The sequence below is a fragment of the Trypanosoma cruzi genome, genomic scaffold (genome assembly GCF_000209065.1).
Source record: "Trypanosoma cruzi strain CL Brener 1047053517035 genomic scaffold, whole genome shotgun sequence".
NCBI classification, from domain to species: domain Eukaryota; phylum Euglenozoa; class Kinetoplastea; order Trypanosomatida; family Trypanosomatidae; genus Trypanosoma; species Trypanosoma cruzi.
The window spans coordinates 185,227-204,608 of record NW_001849510.1 but is presented as its reverse complement, the minus strand read 5'-3'; the positions used below and the strand labels follow the sequence as shown (position 1 = coordinate 204,608).

At 48.3% G+C, this 19,382-nt stretch overlaps 7 protein-coding genes across 7 annotated transcripts, besides 31 other annotated features; all 7 read right to left on the bottom strand.

Moving 5' to 3' along the window:
* Positions 1-2,079: part of a sequence feature (heterozygous, non-Esmeraldo-like haplotype) that runs on past the window's edge.
* On the bottom strand, positions 11-2,176 carry Tc00.1047053508741.380 (hypothetical protein, conserved; the record flags this gene model as incomplete). Its single annotated transcript, XM_815976.1, has 1 exon — positions 11-2,176. The coding sequence occupies one exon, from the start codon at positions 2,174-2,176 to the stop codon at positions 11-13; it is 2,166 nt and encodes a 721-aa protein (XP_821069.1).
* Positions 2,080-2,289: a sequence feature (haploid, Esmeraldo-like haplotype).
* Positions 2,220-2,239: a microsatellite.
* Positions 2,290-2,763: a sequence feature (areas merged during assembly that could not be assigned to a particular haplotype. This can correspond to areas where the two haplotypes were merged or to regions with more than two copies in the genome that were merged during assembly.).
* Positions 2,493-2,533: a sequence feature (CT-rich).
* Positions 2,553-2,607: a sequence feature (AT_rich).
* Positions 2,712-7,136, bottom strand: Tc00.1047053508741.370 (hypothetical protein, conserved; the record flags this gene model as incomplete). The annotated part of the gene is made up of 1 exon (XM_815975.1): positions 2,712-7,136. One exon carries the CDS (start codon positions 7,134-7,136, stop codon positions 2,712-2,714), a length of 4,425 nt encoding a protein of 1,474 aa, XP_821068.1.
* Positions 2,764-19,382: part of a sequence feature (heterozygous, non-Esmeraldo-like haplotype) that runs on past the window's edge.
* Positions 4,397-4,439: a microsatellite.
* Positions 7,163-7,238: a sequence feature (A-rich).
* Positions 7,569-7,592: a microsatellite.
* Positions 7,720-7,765: a microsatellite.
* Tc00.1047053508741.360 (hypothetical protein, conserved) lies at positions 7,878-10,319 on the bottom strand (the record flags this gene model as incomplete). Its single annotated transcript, XM_815974.1, has 1 exon — positions 7,878-10,319. The coding sequence occupies one exon, from the start codon at positions 10,317-10,319 to the stop codon at positions 7,878-7,880; it is 2,442 nt and encodes an 813-aa protein (XP_821067.1).
* Positions 10,396-10,420: a sequence feature (AT_rich).
* Positions 10,450-10,473: a microsatellite.
* Positions 10,475-10,537: a sequence feature (T-rich).
* Tc00.1047053508741.350 (hypothetical protein, conserved) lies at positions 10,780-11,259 on the bottom strand (the record flags this gene model as incomplete). Its single annotated transcript, XM_815973.1, has 1 exon — positions 10,780-11,259. One exon carries the CDS (start codon positions 11,257-11,259, stop codon positions 10,780-10,782), a length of 480 nt encoding a protein of 159 aa, XP_821066.1.
* Positions 11,266-11,288: a microsatellite.
* Positions 11,402-11,428: a microsatellite.
* Positions 11,750-11,797: a microsatellite.
* Positions 11,900-11,923: a microsatellite.
* On the bottom strand, positions 11,968-14,142 carry Tc00.1047053508741.340 (hypothetical protein, conserved; the record flags this gene model as incomplete). Its single annotated transcript, XM_815972.1, has 1 exon — positions 11,968-14,142. One exon carries the CDS (start codon positions 14,140-14,142, stop codon positions 11,968-11,970), a length of 2,175 nt encoding a protein of 724 aa, XP_821065.1.
* Positions 14,313-14,341: a microsatellite.
* Positions 14,489-14,519: a microsatellite.
* Tc00.1047053508741.330 (hypothetical protein, conserved) lies at positions 14,553-16,568 on the bottom strand (the record flags this gene model as incomplete). Its single annotated transcript, XM_815971.1, has 1 exon — positions 14,553-16,568. One exon carries the CDS (start codon positions 16,566-16,568, stop codon positions 14,553-14,555), a length of 2,016 nt encoding a protein of 671 aa, XP_821064.1.
* Positions 15,924-15,961: a microsatellite.
* Positions 16,892-17,001: a sequence feature (GA-rich).
* Positions 17,255-17,286: a microsatellite.
* Positions 17,315-17,341: a microsatellite.
* Positions 17,399-17,427: a microsatellite.
* Positions 17,517-17,612: a sequence feature (A-rich).
* Positions 17,616-17,654: a microsatellite.
* Positions 17,710-17,741: a microsatellite.
* Positions 17,770-17,791: a microsatellite.
* On the bottom strand, positions 17,828-19,045 carry Tc00.1047053508741.320 (casein kinase II, alpha chain, putative; the record flags this gene model as incomplete). The annotated part of the gene is made up of 1 exon (XM_815970.1): positions 17,828-19,045. One exon carries the CDS (start codon positions 19,043-19,045, stop codon positions 17,828-17,830), a length of 1,218 nt encoding a protein of 405 aa, XP_821063.1.
* Positions 19,182-19,224: a sequence feature (CT-rich).
* Positions 19,369-19,382: part of a microsatellite that runs on past the window's edge.

Here is a 19,382-nt window from a genome sequence, read left to right as displayed (position 1 = left end):
CAATGAATGTTTACGGAAATATTTCCAACATGCCTACAATGGGGATGCGGCATGTAGGGCAAAGCATCTCATCTGCCAAATGATCCTTGTAGCGAAGACTACACGAAAGACAGAGCACCAAATGACGGCATGGAAGCAGCACGACATTCCTCCCAGCCTCCAGACAAATCACACACACGTTTGCAGTGCTCATGTCTTCAAAATTGTGTTTTGAAGTCGGCGAGGTGTTACGGAACAAATCCGGTGCATTTCTTACCGTCGGGTGTCCAACGAGGAGCCAATCCATGTCACATTCAACGCTCGTCGAACCGACACTCCCCGTTCCACATAAAGCGGGGTTCAAAGGCGTTCTGGAACTATAACTATCTATTTTCTGCGTCATGGCAACCTCACTTCCACCCTTCGCAAACGACAACGCGGATGCCTGGCAATACTCCATCAACAACGACGTTGCCTTTTGCTGTAGCTCCGATAAAACGGACAAGAGAGATCCGTGTTGATTCCACTTCTCCAGTGAGCTAAGCGTATCGCGGCGAACCTCCCCAAGAGAGCTGTCCGCAATAATCTTCGAGAGGAATTCATAGTTCGTCCGTGTCTCCGGGCAGCTGGTGGTAGCGCTTAAAAAGTAGACGCGTGGTGGGTCCTCAAAATTGCTGTTTGCTGAAAACTGCACACGAAGTGGCAATTTCATGATCAGATCCGTCGCCACTACCTCTTCTTCACCTCCACGAAGAGTCGTTCCCGGGCTGTTGTGAGGATGCGGTTTCGGACATGACGCGGTCTTGGCAAGGGCTCTGTCAGAGACGGAAAAGCCACCCTCCCGTGGTGGGGTTGGGAGGTCCATGAACAATGGAAGAAACCCCTCCACTCGAAGGGTAGCACTATCGTACGTAAAGACACCATCGCAGAACCGGGACAAATCGCGAAGAATACGCAGTGAGACCTCTCGCTCCCTTGGATACAGTCGGAAGAGCGGGAGATTGTCCTGCACACCTCTGTTCTCATCCACAGAGGGAGTCAGTGGGGGGATGCGTTCAAAATTGTCCAACACGGCATGTCGCAGAAAACTTAACAAATTTTTATAATACGCATCCGCCTCACTAGGGATAATGGCAGCTGTGCAGGGGTCAATGTACGTCGCACGGCGATTGATAAAGAGATCACCAAGTCTCTTGCGGTCAATAAGTGCACCATAGCGGGAAACAATGCGACGCCTCCTTGAAGGACCACTGCTACTGCTGCTGCTGATGTGGTACGCCTGCTGAGATGGCTCACCCCCCTCCTGTTCCGCATCTACCGTCTTTCGAAGAATTAAAACAACTGGAGTATAATATACATTACCTTTAAAGCTGTACGGCAAAAGACCACGTATAAAGTATGCGTGAGTACTTTCTATAAAATCAAAACCATTACCGTACATACGACGAAACGTGTGAAGATCTAAAGGCAACGTTACCTCTTCTTTAATGTTGCGCGCATTTCGCGGTTGGACACGGCTCACATTGCCCCTACTTTTATCCTCTGAGTTACCGTTTACCCCGTTTGTGGTGGTCGTCAACGAATCGGCGGTTCGAGTTGCAGTGCCAGCCCCTTGCATCGGAAGCTCTTGCAAACTTCGACGTTGGACGTCCTCTTCTTTGCCGTCCTCATCCCCCGTCAGCTTCACATCTGAAATAACATCGCGTAAAGAGGTGGGACTAACAACAGACTCAAGAGGTGATCTCCATTGCATCGGTTGCGGTTGCCCTCCTTCCTTCCCTTCCTGCTTCAGCCCGCGTGGATTGAGCTCGCCCTCGTGTGCACGTAGCATGGCAATACACTTCTCCTTCACCAAACTAGCCGCCGTCGCCACCTTCGCAATATCACTGGGGTACTCCATAAAAGCATTTGGCTTCAGCGGAGCACGGCAGGCTAAGAGGTACGACAGCATTTCAACATCGCAGTTGGATGCGGCGGCATGCACACATGTGTTGTCAATACCACCACAAGGAATCCCTAAATCGGCATGGAACTCACCAACAAGCATATGCACCGTGTCAAGGTGGCCGCGCTTGACAGCCGTGGTCAGCAGCGTGTAACGCGAGCCAGGGCTCGGGACGTTCACACGCTCAGGATGATGCTGTAGCCATGCCCGCAGTGCCGCCGTGTTGCCAACCGCTGCGTACTGAAACTCCATTTAATTTTCTTCTTCGTTTCAATTTCCTTTCCCCTCTTTTTTTTTGTTGTTGTTGTTGTTGTTATGATTCCTCTTCTCCCACAAACGCACACACGCAAGTAGGGTGAGGAAAAGGGTGCCTACTACCACCACCTCACTAATAACGCACTTTTTGTGTCTGTGTGGACGATGTCTGTTCGCCGCAGTGGTTCCTACAACAATGTAAAAGCCCTACGCGGTATCCCCGCCCCCACCCACCCGCCCAACCACCCTCTTTTTGGCGACACGTTTCGCCCACACCGGAAATGTCACTTCCCAAAATATAAATAACGCACTCAGAGAGAAAGAAAGAAAGGGAAAAGGAAAGACAAACACAAAAGTCCATCGGTGAGTTTACAAAATATATATATATATATACAAACAAAATATATAATAATAATAAGAAAAAAAAACTGTGGATTCACAGCACTGCATTCATGAATACCCTACAAAAAAAGAAAAGAGAGGAGGGGAATAAAGAGGGAATAAGAAAAGGAAACATGGAAGCAGAGCTGCGCTACCATAACGATCCCATCCATCCCTTCGTCGTGCCATCACCCCACAACAGCGTTGCAGTGAAGGAAGGTGTCACAGGCTCTTTTCCGCCTGTAGACGCAGCCGGTGGCAATGAACCATCCCCGCTACCAACATCTGCAGCGCCACATGACGATGTCGCCCCTCCTCTTCCTTCACTGCCGCCTCTTACCTTGAGGCTGGGGTGCGTTCCCCCCACCGACGGGATGATGGAAGGGGCGGTGGTGGCCAGCGGGAGCAGCGGGAAGCGATCTCGCTCCTTGGGGGTAGTAATGGCTCCATTGAACAATGGTGACTGGTGTGGCTGCATGTTCTCTGTGCCGCTCTGGGCATTGCTCCCTGCTACGTTCCACACCTCCGCTGCGGCTGCGGAGCACCACGAACCAAATGAGAGGGTCGTCGCCCGCAATAACCGCGCACTAGCAGATTTCACAAACGGGGCGGTAACTGACCATGTGACGGGATCCACTCGGCTCTCAATCGCCTGCAGGACCGCCGCGGTGGATGAATTGGACACCTTGTCCGGTGACGCGAAAAGCCCAGTGATAAACAACACATCAAAGTACAATTGCAGCAGCGCCTCGTCCTTTTCATCGTCGTCATCCGTGTCATCTTTATTCCCCTCTGTGTCGTGGCTGGCTGCCGAATTCACCACAGAACCAGCCTGACAGCTGCGGGCTGGAAAATCACCACCTCCACCAGCATTGCTGTTCGCACTGTCGTTTAAGTGTCTCTTGTCCTCCGCCAGAGATGGCAAGACAACATTCAATAGGGCGGATGACGTGCCGTCAAGCAGCTCGCGTATAACAATCGGAAGCACCGTCTCGCGGAGGCGCTGCCCCGCCCCCACGGTGTACAGAATGTGCTGAAGAGAAAACAAAAGCTCCGCAACATGTGGCGTGAGATGAATTGGGTACGCTACCGGTTGCTCTCCCTTTTCCTCCTCACGCTGCTGGGGCTGATGCGGATGGCGGCAAAAGTCATGACACCAACATGCCGCATACCCCAGAGTGTATCGTCGTGCAGCCAACGATGGGGCGACTGCATCCACAGTGGGGACCCTGACAGCCGCCCACGCTTCCCTGTATGCCGCGCAGAGTCCGCTTTCCCACTCGCGACGTAAGAGTTGCACCCATGGCATGTGGCAGGCAATGACAGTCCCACGAACTTCCTCCCAAAGCGCCCCTGCCGTGTTTGATACCGCCGGTGTCGTTTCCAATACACACAAAAGCACCTCCACAAGCAAAGAGAGACGATGAAAAAAGACCATCATGGCCGCACACCGTTCAAATGATTCCCCCTCGTCTTCTTGCTGCTGCTGTAACTGCTGCTGATATGCCTCCTTTTCTTCTCGCATCATATCTCGTACGCGCCCCAGAGCACCTGAAATCCATGCCGTAATGAGATTATGAACGGGCGTCTGTGCCACTGCACACAACCTCTCGGAATCAAAAATACGTTGAAGCATGTACAGTAACACGCTGCGCTCAAACACGGCGGCCTGATCATCATTTAAGGCAATCTTTCTCTCCATACGCCCAGAATACAAAGGAAACATACACATGATTGCCTTTTTCTTTTCCTCCAAGTGGTTACCATTATTCCCTTTCCTCACATTTGTATTCCCCTCCCCTCTTTTTTCCTCTTCTTTACCCCCCTCGTTCTTACCATCATCATCAACATCATCATTATCATTTTCATCATCGTCATCTACAAATAACATCTCTTCTTCCTCTTCAAAAGCCAATACATGTTTTTCTCCATCCATCATGGCCGTAAATGTGTCAGAAGACACGCATCCCTTTGAAGAAGCAGCTGAGATGAAGTTATGGGGATTATTTGTGTACAATTGGCATGTGTCTTGTGTCTTTCCCTCAAAAGATGCCATTTTGGAATGCGACCACACACACTGAACCACGGCACGCGCAAGAAGAGCATTTATCGTCGCACTCTCCTTCCCAGAGCTGCGCATACGTCCTTCCGGGTTGGAAAAAGAAAAAACAGATTCATTTCTGCAGCCGCCACCGCAGTGAACCGCAGCAATAAGTCGACTCGCAAAAAAAGAGCGAGACAGGAGTCGCTGGGACAACTGCGATGATGTGCCAGGCTTCGTTGTCGTGACGGCATCCGTTTCAACATACGGCCGGATTGATGGCGTTATCGATTGATGGTGGGCATGACAACTCCCTTCTACACGGATGGATTGCAAAATGGCATTCCACACAACATCTGCCTTTCTCAAACCGGCACCAACAGCCCTCACAAGCGCACGCTCCGTCGTTTTATGCACCATCTCTGTCCACAACGCGTCTTCAAAAAGAAGAACATTTTGCCGGTGACTTTCACGAAGCCACTTTTGCATTCGCGTGGCCTCCTGAAGTGCAATTCGCTCCTGCAGGGCCACAAGACGCGGGCTGCGCAGAAGACCCGCATCCGCGACACAACCCAACAACTGTGACACGGTCTCTTGGACAATCCTTAACTTCCTGCTGACATCCTCACATTTCCACTCCAACGCGGCCGGTGAATTTTTATGGTCGCTGCCGGAATCAACGCCGGAAAACCTCTTGGCGGGTTTCCGTCCTTGAAGAAGCTTTGGGTCAAGAAGTTGCATTCCGCACACCTGACGCATCACCTCACGAATATAGATTGTTCGCAAATGCGTTCGCTTGGGTGCATTGAATCCACCCGGAAGAAGTATGCTCATCGCTGAAGTCGATTCACTCAGTGAAGCATCTCCGATCTCCTCCGGGGCACTAAGAAGAGAACTCGACAACGCACCACGTGCAGAACTCCCACCCATACGGCTTGACATGCGGTTGCTGAATTCCAATAGGTCTTTGCCCCCGTCTTCTTCCTGCTGTTTTTGCCGCTCTTTTTGCTCTTTGGCAACCAGTCGTCCACGAAGTGTCAGCAGTGTCTGCAAAGAACGTTGCTGTCTTTTGTAATTCCCATATCCATCCACATCCTCCCTATCATTTGCCCCGTCATCATCATCAACCCCCCCATGATGCTGCGACAAGGGCCTTTTTTCAGCATCCCGTCCATGTTCATAGAGACGTGGCAGCACCGACGCAACGTAGGCAACAAGATGAAAAAACAACTGTTGTGTGCGCTGTAGAATATGTAAGGCAATGACTCCATTGCTCGTCTTACAGTTGGATCGACCGGCTACAGATGCAACAGGATGACTACTGTCCGTCGTCGTCGCTGAGGTAGTAATATCATTCCCCACACTATGTGCTGCCTCCATGGAGAGTGGTATCCATGCAGTAGAGAGTGGCGAATTTGCAGCGTCGTCAAGGAGCCACATTGGCAACGGCAGAGCAACACGCAGCCACTCCATCTTTCCAGATGGATTTTTAACGGTATTCGTCGTCCCACATGCACTTTCACTTCCCCTCTTCCTCTTATTCCCCCCATTGATCGCCTTTAATATTAGCTGAAGCTCATCGTTAATCATGGCAGACACAAGTTCAATAAGATTTTGCATAGCCAATGCTGCAGGTGCGATGTCAATAATGCCCAGTGCCGCATGAGCCTCCGCCATGTGCGCCAACACATCCGTCAGAAATTCGTCTCCCAAAGTTACACTATCCGCCGTCGCATTCGCCGTCGCGTGCCGCTGGGTCTCCCTCATACTCCCACCACCTCTCACTGAACGTTTTGTTGCAATAGCATATGTCACCGTCCGTTGTGCCGCATCATCCGCATCCTTGCGAAGTAACTCACGAATTCCCTGCCGAATGCGGTTTCTATACGACTCCAGCAACAATCGCCGCTGTTCATGCTGTTTGCCTTGCCCCTCTGACACAATGGAGGCTTGGAACTCCACTGTTGTCGTCATACTTTTCACTGCTAGTCTCTTCTCGCACTCTAACCCATCCATTAGCTCATGCCAGACAGTGGCCGCCTTCTGCACCTGCTGCGACCCCAGCAACCCTTCAATTGCAACGCACCGCTGTTGAAACACTAACCGGTCACACGGTGCTGAACTCAATGCTTCTGCTTCATTCCGCTCCGCCTCCCTCCCTTGTGTTTGACGTTCCACGGCAACCTCAAACAAACATCGCACTGGCGTCGCCTCGGAGGACGCGGAATGAGCACCTCTTCGTGAAAAGGGCCCCCGCTCCAGCACGTCCCCAGGGCTCTGGGGCGACAATGTCAGTTGCTGCTCCGTATGCAGTTGTTTCTGCATCTGCAGCAACTTCCTGCATGTTTGTTCCATCCCCACCACCTTGTCACAGGCCGCAATAAGGTCACGATAACTTTGCCCAACAATCTGCTTGAGCCGGTAGTCACTCTCCTGTATGCCGCGGGTGATGGTGCTGAGATAGTCCCGGACCTGCTCAACGGTGTTATTCGTGAAGATGCGTCGTACCTCCTGCACCGCCTCCTCAGAAGACATCCTGCAACTCTCTAATAATGGATGCTTCTTCCCTCCTATTCTTTTTCTTTCTTTTGTGTGTGTGTGTGTGTTTTTCTTTTCTTCCTTCTTCCTTTCCTCCCTCACAGAAGTGCTTTGAGTTTCTCCCACCTCTCTCTTCGTGATGTTTGGAAAAATGACGACGAAAAGAGAAGAATGTAGCAGCCGCCATGGGCGTGAAGCGAAAAGGGAGCAATGCGCACTGAAGCAAGGCTTCGTCCTCTCTCCATATGTGTGTGTGTGTGTGCGAAGACTGTCCATCCACTCACGTGCCCCCACTACACTCCCCGCCCCTCACAGAGAAGCGCGCACAGGACTTCCCTTCGCACCGCCGGGCAGCCTCTCAGCACGCCCTCCACCTGGCAGCACTCAAAAACAATCACACACAATATATACATATACATATCCACCACCAAAGAAAAAAAAAAAAAAAAAAAAGGGGGGGGGGGGAGGAGGAGAAAAAATACAAATAATATTATTATAAGCTCCTGCTTTACGTGAAAGTACGCGGCCGCCATGCCCGCAAAAATCCTTATCAGCTCTCGTCATTTGCATCGTACAAATAATTTATTTATTTATATTACATATCTATACGCATATATATATATATACCGCATGCAAACACTACGCAGATCGGAATGTGCCCACAAAAATACAAGCACACACAAACACGCGTAGTAACGCCCTTCCCGTTTATCTTTTAAATGGCTGAGTTCATCATTTCTAGCTGTGGCAAAAGGATGCAGGGCAGGTGGGGTCCACGTTATGTTGGGCATCTACTTTGTATCCTATCACTCCTTCGTCCTTCATTGCTTCTCGCAGGCCAGAAAAATAAAACAGCTCCTCCCTCGACCGTCGCCTGCCAAGACCATAACGCTCCACATGACGCAAGGCCTCGGTCTTTGCATCCGGCGCCAACCCTGCTGTGCGACTTTTACCAAAAAGTACATGTCGAAGTCGTGCCACACTCCTTTGGCGCATTCGCGTCAAGGTGGGAGATAACGTGGATGTGTCTGTCCCCGATGCGTCGCCCTCGGCGGGCGGTTTTGTCACAATAAAAGCAATTGGCTCCGTGGAAGAAAAAAAATCCCACCCGTGTGTCCATAACCGTGCGCTCAGCAAAACCGCCTCCTCATCGGCTCCCAGAAAACTCAAAAAAGGATCCAGTGGCACACTATCAGCATTTAATCGATCCCTATATCCATCAATACCATCACGTGGAAAGTCAAAAAAAGCTTCTGCACGAGTAAACAAAAAGTCCGGCGTCACCCAAGACTGTTGTAAATATGGAAGGATGGCGTCGTCATTGCAGACCTCCTTGTAGTCTGACATCTTTGGGCATGCGTTCTTCGCGCTCCCACCACATCCATGAAAGGGTGAAGGTCGCATGTAGCGTGGGTCCTGCATGGCATGACTAATTCGTTTTAAACTGGCTGCGTGAAGTCTAAAGATGGGGTCAAGATGACCCCCAGATTGCATCTTCTTCATTTGAACCCCAGAGAGACACGAGGTCGTCTCCTGCTCCACCACGTCTTTGAGCAGCGCCTCACGCAGGGAAACATAAAACTGTCTTAACCAATAAATTTGAATATCCCTGCGGCTCCGTGAGCCCGAAGAGGATTTTCCTTCTTCTTTTCCCCATTCCGGCGTGTTCACATCAGTCCTGAAACGATTTTTTTTTGCCTCACGAAACACCTCCGCATCATGATGGAAAACATACTGCACAATCTCCTCCTCCATCATGCCCGGATCCCCTTCGTTATTTTCATGCGTCTTTCTCCCTCCTACCGACCCCCCCTCTTCCTCAGCCGCCGCTGCCGCCGAATGAAGCCGTACGGCCCCCAAATCAAGTGCCCATCGAATGGAGTCAATCCAATGGTCCACGCCATTCCCATTTTGCCCCTCGCCTGGTTGGGGCGGAAGCGACCCGTTGTTCGCCGGTGTAGAAAATTGTTTCTCGGATGCCACCACAATTCCCTCCACATGTTTCACAACCACGCGGTCCCACACCAAACGAACGGACTGACGGTTGATTTGAACGGGGGGTTGTGACAGCACCGCGGAACGCGAGGGCAATTGTAACCACAGTAGACGTGTCAGCACATCCCACTTGTAAACAAGCTGTAAACCAGCACGAACAAACATGACATATGTTTCCCCACGGTAAAGAGCCAACGTTGCGTATCGCTGCGCCGCAGCGGATGATAATAAAGTATGAGACTTGCGACGCCCTGAAATTCCTGCACCATCGCCTCCATTTGCTGACTGTGGCCCAACTCGCACCTGACGAACGCGAATGTTGTCTGTGGGGCAAAATGCAGTACGTTCTGCGCAACTAGGCAAAAGGTACGCACGAGGGGTACACACAGAAGGCGGTGGCGGTATCCATGCGGGAGTTTCTTCCGCTGGTGGCACTGCCGAATCCATGGGTGTTTCTGTGGATTTGGTGGGGTCATGTGTCGTGGGAGAAGTTTTACTAAGAGTGATCTCCACAATACCCGTAAACACACCAAGTGGCCAGCGCGCTGCATCATAGATGTTCCGCACTGTCGCTGCACATGCCGTTTCCATCTCCGACGATGTCACCTCCTCTTGGCTGTGTGTAATTCCAACAAAGATGCTTCCCTCCAGTCCATAGCCTCGACGTGTGGCGTGAAAAGGACTCCAGTAATTTTCAGAATGGACAACATTCTCCGTGTAACCGCTGTCAATTTCCTTTTCATAATCGTTGTTCAACCGTACCAACTCGGTTTCATAGTAACGTGACAAGAGAAACTCGGGGGTCATGTCTGCTTTGCCCACGGGCCGCACATCCGGTTCCACCCCGGGCCCGGCAGCCGTTGGATGTGTCACGCTTTCCTCTGAAAATTGCTCCAGAAGGGAGAGAAGGTGCCCCGCGTGCAGCAGCAGTGACTCTCGGGTTTTTTTCGTACTTGCCACTTCTCGCTGCACGTCGTGGCTCCTTGAATGTGCTGGTTCCTTCATATCTTCCGGGGCGGGTTCTTGCGTGAGTTCGTGTGTGGGTTCCTTCTCCACAATGATACTGCAGAACATCGTGGCACTCATCACAAGCGCCATCGCCACAAAGGTGAGAAGAAACCAAAAGACTGCACTGCGCCTCGGTAGCAGCCCTGCGCCCACCAAAAACCGCCGAAGTGAACGCATCCGTCACCCCCTCCCCCTTTCCCCTCCTTCCTCAATCGGCTCACCCCCACACAAACAGCAATTTGTTGCTGTTTTGTTTTTATTATTTATTTATTATTTATCTTCTTTTTTCCCTCAAGGCGACTAAAAAAACAAAAACAACAACAACAACAACCAAAGAAGAAAAAAAAGTAGAAAACTAAACAAAAAGAGGACAAACAAAAAAAAAAAGGATAAAATCCACCTCCCATATAAATACAAACATACATACAAACCATTACTTTTGCTTTTAAAAAGAAAATGAAGGCAGAGGGGCGTACATTTCATCATAAAGCCGCAAGGCAGTGAGAACATTTTGGATACGAAGGAAGAAAGAAGAAAGAAGGCAAACCCACCCAACCAAAACGCCCCACACACGCACACACGCACACACCATTAACATTTGTCATGGAAAAAAAAGAAAAAAAACAGTGACCATCGTCTATCGACGTCCACCCTTCCGCTTCTTGCTTCCATGCTGCTGTTGTTGTTGCTGTTGGTTGGCGTTTGTACCTCCGCCGGCGGATTTCCCTCCTTGTTTGCTACCGCCCTTTCCCCCTGAGGAGGCGGGCTGCAGGTTGCTGCCGCTGTTGCCGCCCGTGCCACCATCCGCCTGTTTGCCCGGGGCGGGCGTGGGGATGAGTGACGGGGCCGGCAGTGTTGGTTTCCCTCCGCCTGGCGACGCTACGGCGGCGGTGCAGCTCCCAACGAAGTCATTCACGATACCCTCAACGATCTTCAACTCCCCTTGATGCGTCACCCGCGTCGTGAGAGTCGTTCGGCCATCCGTCGACTTCAGCACAAATGTCCTCCGACCGCTGTTGGGCCGCGCGCGTAGCATCAAACGGGACTTCTTAACGCCACTGAGCTGCACCATTCGCCGTGTTGCCTCGGCAAACTCCCGCAGCTCCAACTTAACCATCGGTCACTCTCTCTCTCTCTCTCTCTCTCCCCTCCTCTTACTATTGCAGGCACGTCAGACAAAGATGTAGATAGATATGTTTCTTCTAGAAGGTGTTCCCCTCTTTGGATGGAACCTCCCCCTCAAAGCCACATAAACACGCAGAAAGAGAGAGAGAGAGAGAGAGAGACAGGCATCGTGACAATAACGGCAGAAGCAACAAAGAATAAAAAAATAAAAAGCAACACAAATATTTAAAAAAAAAAGTTGGTGAAGGAAACATGGCAGAATGAAAAATAAGGGGGTGACAAACCGCGTACATGCATCCAAAAACACATACACACATTTATGGTGATTCTGGCGCAGCACTCAGAAACGCTTACGCACCCGTGGCAAACAAACGCCAAAAGACAAATATATACATACATTTATATATATATAGGTATAGAGAGAGAAGTTTGTTTTTGTTTTTTGTAGAATTTTCGCCCATATGAGGTCACGCACTTTAAATTAATAATAATAATAAAATGATAATAATAATAATGTTAAGAATAAAAATTAAATCAGGCTTCAATGGTAGTGACTTGTCAAGGCATTCCTCCATATTCTCAAATGTAACGCCCACCATTTCTCATGGCATCTCGCACCCACTGTGTTTCTCCCCCCTCCTCCTCCTCCTCCTCCTAATGGCTTCACAGAGTAAAGTGGACACAGAAATACACGCAGGCTTCATCCGCACCATCGACCGTCCACTGTATACCGTACAGGATCGGCTCCGGCAAATTCGTACCATTCGTCCACAGTGCGTAGTCGCCCAGTTCCATATCGATCTGCATCTATCATCACCACCGGATCTTGCGTGTTTTTGGGAACCCGCAAAACATCTACGCCCATCAGACGAGATCTCAAAAAATATTGAATACGACGACGTGTATAAGTCTGAGACGCATACCACCGCTTTGCCTCATTCCACAACTTTGGTTCATTTGGACGGTCGTAGAAATGATAACATATACCACGTTTAGGTGAAAAAATATCGTAGCCATGCGTCCACAAACGCACCGAGTACATCACCTCCTCTCCATCAAAGAGGTGCGGCAAATGAGGATCAAATGGAACCTCGCGCATAACAGACGCATTTGCAAAGAGAAACCCACCGGCAGCCCACGGTTGCGCCAGTGGACGTACCACATCAGGTCTCAGACGAAGTCCCGGTATCGCATACGGCTTCAAATGACGCGCATTCTCTGTGAACAAATCACCTTCCCCAATAATAATGCCAACAAGCCGTAAATACCCTGCTGTATTAAGAAATTTGGCCTGACACAAGTACGCCGTGGTTTTACGTTCCCATGCAAATTCGCCCTTCTCTGGCGGGGCGTAGCTCTCTGGGTAATGTGATAAAACCGCCTTGGGATGCTCCAAGGCAACCTGCATTGCAATGATACGTGCATCCCAGGCATAGACAAAACGATTGTGTGAGTCCAAAACCAGCATGTAGTCCTCCCCACCATAAAGAAGCATCGACATGTAGCGACCAAAGGCTGGACCAAGGGCGGTAAATGAACGAATACGCCGAATGCGAATATTATCCGAAGGAAAACATATTGCACCGTCAAAATTCGCATCTTTGATCATAACACCGGATGTTGTAGGGGCTGCCACACATGGTTGAGGCTTCAGAGCATCAGCGGAAACACAAGGAAGATCACTGTAGTAGTGTTGCTGCGCAACTCCCCAGTATACGCGGAACATGTTCGTGGATCGTTGAATCATGTGATCAATAGACGGCCAACATTCTTTATCACGAAAGCTCGCAATGTTAAGAAATAGTGAACCGGTATGCGGCAATGAGTCCAACTCGGAAGAAGACGCCTCACCTTCCCCAATGACATCTGCAATAGACGGAGCAAACTCCTCTGAAATCTTTGGTGTAGAAAAGTGGGTGACATGGTCACCGTAGTAGTCATCCACCAGTGCATTAAACCACGCTGCCGTCTCCTCTGGTTTTTCTGCAGAAAAGCGTCGAAGGCGATGAAAACGTCTCAGTGGGTAATAAAATCGTTTCGTATAAATGGAAGGGGCAATTTTCTTTACACGTTGCCACCAGGCTCTTTTATGCTCAGGTATTGACGCGGTATTCTCCTTTTCACTTTCATACAATCGATGTAGCTGTAAGTAAAGAATATCATCAAACGGTTCAGATGCCTCTCCCTCTTCAAATATTTTCCTCTTATGACTTTCAGCCGACGATGTCTCTTTCATTTTTTTTTCGACAAAATTAGCAGCACGTTCTAAACCATCTTTTGGGCCTTGTAACTCAATACGATTAAGTACCCTCCGCAAGGATGCCATGAGAGTTGAAAACCCAACCTTCGGACTCGATGTATACGGCGCTAAAACAGGAGGTTCATCATCTTGAATTTCATGAACATCAATCGTCTCCACATTATGTTCACGCTTCCAAGTCTCTTTCTTTTCATTAACTTTAGTTTTATATCGAATCAAATAATCATGAAGTGCAGCTTCATGATATGCATCTTTTGTCCGCATGGCCATTTCATATAATCTCCAAATATCCATAATGGCATCATTATCAAAGAATTTTTCATCCCGTACATGTGGTACCTCATTTTCAGGTCCATGTAAAAGTAACCACGCACTCATACCAATCAATGCTAAACATAGTAAGACAAGAACAACAACGGTAATTGCAAGAGCCTGAATAACACGTGCGTCGGATCTCAAAAATGAATCCACGGCATCCCGAATCATTTGAAATTTACTTCTTTTAACATCAAACCGGTACGGACGTCCACTTCGTCGTTCCTTCTCTGCGGTTTCATTGGGCCTCTGATTCTGTACCGTATGCCGACGTAACAAATTGGTTTCCTCAAACTGCATGTCCTTTTCCTTTTCCTTTTCCTTGTTGTTGTTGAATATTTATTTAATGCACCTTTTGCCTACAAAACCCCTCTTTTTGTTGCCGCGTAATAATGAGAATGACAATAATAAAAGAATCCGGCTTCCCCGAGTCCTCCCACCCCCAGCGCGCATACAAATACAAATACACAGAGAGAGAGAGAGAGGGAGGGAGGGAGGGTGTGTGTGTGTATTTATTTACGTGTAAGATGACAGCCCAGTAAATTTAAAAAAAAAAAAAGAGGGGGAAAGGGGATGTAAGGAACGCGACATGTGTGTTCATATATCATTTCCCCACATTTGGCTGTACAATTACAAAAAACAAGACACACAACACAACACAACACAACACAACACAAAAAAAAAAAAAAAAAATGAAACATGTCTCAGGCTCATGATAAAATAACTCTTCTATAAAGCCCCTTCATACGCATGCTGGACTCCAATGAGCGTCGAAGTCCCTCGTGCTCAACGTCAACCATCGCCAGTGCACGCAACACTCGAGCCGCATCATCTTCATGAAGCTGTTCGCCCAGTTTACCTGCGCGTTCACCCAGCAACAGGTAAAAATTCGTCTGATTTGTACTCTTTGATAGAAGTATTGTGTGAAATGATGTCGGGTGACGTGACAACTCACCATGATACCTCAGCGTCGCGTAAGCGAGCATGACACAACTCAACTGATGGCCTGACAACTCATCTACCCCCGCCGCACACACCGGTGCTGCCTCCACAAGAACCTTCACGGCCTCCATTGTCCGGATCTCATAAAAGACAATGGCGTTGCATAACACCGCCAGTTCTTTTACCCCAAATGTTGTTCGCGCCTTCTCTTTAGTCACATTCTCCTTGCTGGTATCGTCCCCACGGGGATTGTACCCCGAAAAAGAGGCCAACACACTTTGTGTATACTCCTTGCCAACACCAAAGGGAATGCGCAACTCCCCACGTGGTGGCAAGACGGAGGATGCCCCGAATGAAGAGCTTTTTTTCCCTTGCCATGATGAGACAGGCAGTGAGACTGCGTGGCGCATGCACCACGCGACCACACGAACAGCACGAACTGGTCCAATCTCATGAAGAAACAGCTTAAGGTTTGATTGCACAGAGACGTTTACACCATTACTTAACTGCCGCACACAGAACTCCTCCAATGGCATCACTGTTTCAGCGTTGCCAGACACCTCAATGGTTTCAACGGATGGTAGAGATAGCATGACGCGCAGAAGTTTGTAGTAATGAAGACCTGATAAAATATGCATCTGTGAATTCAGCGTATTTCCCGTATGACTGGTAGAAGCAGGCCCCTTGCTTGTGTTCATTGTGGCGGCAGTGTTATCGAGGAAGAGTGCCCGCACCGCCTGTCGCACAACATAACCATGGGCGGTTCTGTGCGGCTCCTGCACAAGAGCAGCAATGCTCCCAACGAGCTCAAGAAACTGTAGAATGGAGGCCACAGGCAGTAAAAGAAAATGTGCCGTCGAAAGTCGGCTTGTGGTATCGCGGAGTTGATGCAAACGTTCAAATCGTATTGCTTCGGTGGAATCCAACCATTCCTTGTGTGGTCTTCTCGACTGACTCCCATGAGGACCTCCACAAGGAGGCATAATCCCCTTCAGGGCTATATGAATTTCGCGTAAAATGTTCACTGCACGCTCATACTCCATTCGAAGCTGCGCTTCTCGTGCCATATTCAAATCCTTCGCCGCGCGTTGATGCAGACGATACAAATCCCGTTTTCCCCGCGGTACGGAGCAGGAAGCGAAGAAGAATGAAGATGAAGAAGAAGAAAAGGGAGAGGGCTGCATCCGTTCTGACCGCAAGCACCTCCCCCCATTCTTCTCTTTTATCCTTTCAACCTTCTCGCTGCATCGTGCGTCCGTATGACTTCCATTGCTTGTGACTGGGCAGACTTCAATCGTCTCCAACGCATGACGCATGGGCTCCTCCTCCTCATCGTCTTCCAGCGCCACTCCGTTAGTGGCCGTCGCAGTAGTTGTAGCGGTCTTATCGAATGTGGGCACATGTGTCCCGGTATATTCAGAGCTCCGAAGGCGAATAAAGTGCTGAAATGCAGCACGACATGCTGCAGCCGCGTCCTTGGCGCCCTCCTGTGGCGGCTTGCATGTGCGCTGGCACAAACCCACGCGAGTCGATATCATCACACCTCTGCCCAAACTGTAAATCGCACAAAATGAATGATGGCGGCTCAATGTGCATGGAGCCCCTCGCCGCAGCGTCACCATCCGTGCGGAAAGTGCCATCCCACCCTCCCCTTTATATATATATATATATTCCTCGCTTAAAATAATAGAAATGCCATGATGTATGGAGAAAAACAGAGAGAGAGAGACTGAAGGACAAAGATAGCATGTGTCTGTGCGTCTCTGCGGCCAACCGATATGCATCCGCCCATGAAGTGGCTCAACCCAATACTTTTCCCTTTTTTTTTCTTTTTTTTGTATATAATAATAAGTCAAGCATCAAATTTATCATCTCCAAATAAAACACGCAGAGAAAGACAAGCAGAAATGCAAACAATTACCTCCTAAAGGGATGTCCTTGCTGACATCTGCGCACTTCACCGACGGCGCAGTCATTGAAGACAATGCAGCACCATGCCGTTGCCCCCCACCAGCACCAGCACCACCACAAAAAAAAAAAAAAATCCTTCCACCATTCAAAAAGACTCAAACAATTCACGCGCTCATTCAATTCACCGGCCTTCAAACTCCCCTCCGTTCTTTTTTTTTTCCTTCTTTTTTTCCTCTCTCTTTTTAACTCTTTCGTTCTTTGTTTCTTGTCGTTGCTGATCTCCCTCCTTCCTTCCTCCGTCCTACCACCTTCGCAAAGGCCTCACATGGGAAAGCGCAAGATTCCGCAAACTGCAACTCAACGCACCCACATGTCTTTACATGTACTTTCGTACCGGCCAAAAGCAAATGATACGCTCCTTTTTTTCTTTTTTTTTGTGTGCGTGTATATGTGCTCACCGGAATACATTACAAAGAGGGGAGGGAATGATATCCACAAGGACTGTTGTACCCCAACAATTAACACGGACACACATGCAAACATAAACCACAACGTGCGAGAGAGAGAGAGGGAGGGAGGGAGGGAGGGAGGCACCCACAGGGGGAAAAAAAACCTTCTTTTTGTTTGTTTGTTTGTTTGTTTGTTTCTTCAGCCATGTGCATTCATGTGTATATTATTCATGTAATATACAAGAGAGACAGAAAAAAGAAAAGAAAAGAAAAGAAAAAAAAAATGACGGATAGAAATAAATAAACGACGCATATCGCAGTGATGTCTACATCTCCTTTCAATATATATATATATGATGTGTATACATTCCCTCCTTTCTCTTTTTCTCTCTCTCTTTCTGCAGTTATTTCTTTTATTTGTTGTTTTTAAATCCTCTTCTTCCTCGTTTTTTCTTTTATTTTATTTTCCCTTTTTTTTTTTTGTGTGTGTGTTTGTTTGTTTGTTTGTTTTTCTCTGGTGCACTCACTTGCATTGCTGCAGGGCGGGGCAAAAAAAAAAAAAAAAGGGGGGGGGGGGAGGGGAGGGGAGGGGAGGGGGAAATGACATCTGTAGCCCCTGCACAGGCACACACACACACACACACACAGGCGAACTTCGTCCATTCGCCAATTGCTCAGTACGGTCATTGCGGGTATTGTTCCTGTGGATCTTCGCGTAGGGCGCTGCGTATAGGGTCAAAGAACGGGTGTTGCATCGCATCCCAAGCTAAAATACGCTCTTGATGGTCCAGTCGAAGCATCTTATCCAATAAATCTACCGCATGTACATCACACCATGATTCACACTGGTCATTTACAAAAATGTACCATGGTTTTTTCATCCGTTTAAAAAGTCCACCACTTCCAAACAAAAATCGAGGTAAAGAAATATCATACTTGCGAGCATACCGCGTAAGATCTTCTGTACCAATAACTTCTAATATACGGTAAAGTTGATCTTCATTATTTTGACCACGAAAAAAAGGAAAAATACGAAATAACATTTCAGCCAAAATACATCCTACACTCCAAATGTCTAATGAATAATCATATAATCGTAAACCAAGAAGTAATTCTGGTGCTTTAAAATTTCGTGTACCAACACAAACATTATAAGCTTGTCCATGAATATAATACTCACCTAAACCCCAATCTGCAATACGTAACTTACGGCGTTGATGGTCAATAATAATGTTATGTGGTTTAATGTCACGATGAAAAATACCATGACTATGTGCAAAGTGCAGGCAACGAAGCACTTCGTACATGTAATAACGCATATCAAAATTACTTAAACTACCGGAATTCATAAGGCTACGGAAACTCTCTGCGGGTTCCAAATTCTCCGTCACAAGCACCGGTGTTCCCTCTGGTGAAATGGAGACAACATCTAGCAGGCGAAGGACATTTGGACCACCGCATAAGTTTTGCAATATACTAATCTCACGGTGTATTTTCTTCAACCGAACAGGTTTGAGGATTTTTAAAACGCATAACTCCCCATTAATTCGGTTACGACACCGAAAAACCTCCGAGTATTTACCACGTCCAATTTTTTGAATTAATTCATACGGTTCCCCACTGCTGTACTCAATCGTCATCCTTTCATAGTCCCAATAAGAAGGGGGCATATTATTGTTTACAAACCAAAAAGGATGTGAAATTACACCAGTTTCATGATGCCGTATTTCATTTTCTGTAAGCGTTCTCTTCGCCTCAACTGTATTCTCACCGGTATTTTTTTGACTCTTGCAATCCGTTGTAACATGAGACACATCACCGTTATTCTCTGGAGGTCGCGGTGAAGCGGGTACCGGCCTGGTAACAATAATAATTCTACCACTGGAATCCTGATCCGTCATTCGTTCTTCACCTAATCTTCACGGTTAAATAAAACAATGTGTAAATATGTGTTTTGTACACGCTGGAGAGGGGGAAAGAGGGGGGGTTACGGGCACCGGAATCAAATCCTTTTAATTAAAACACACGCACGTACCCAAAGAAAGAAAAAGAAAGAAATGAAAGAAAAAGAAAAAAAGAATACATCATTAACGCCCAATATGAAGGCGCCCGTGTGTTTGTAAACGCACGCGGTTTGTCTGTTTCTTTGATACCCGTCCAAATATCCCTGCACATTATTTTATTGCCGATATGTTTTGATAGAGGAGAAAACCAGCAAGGCAATACACAAAGACACAC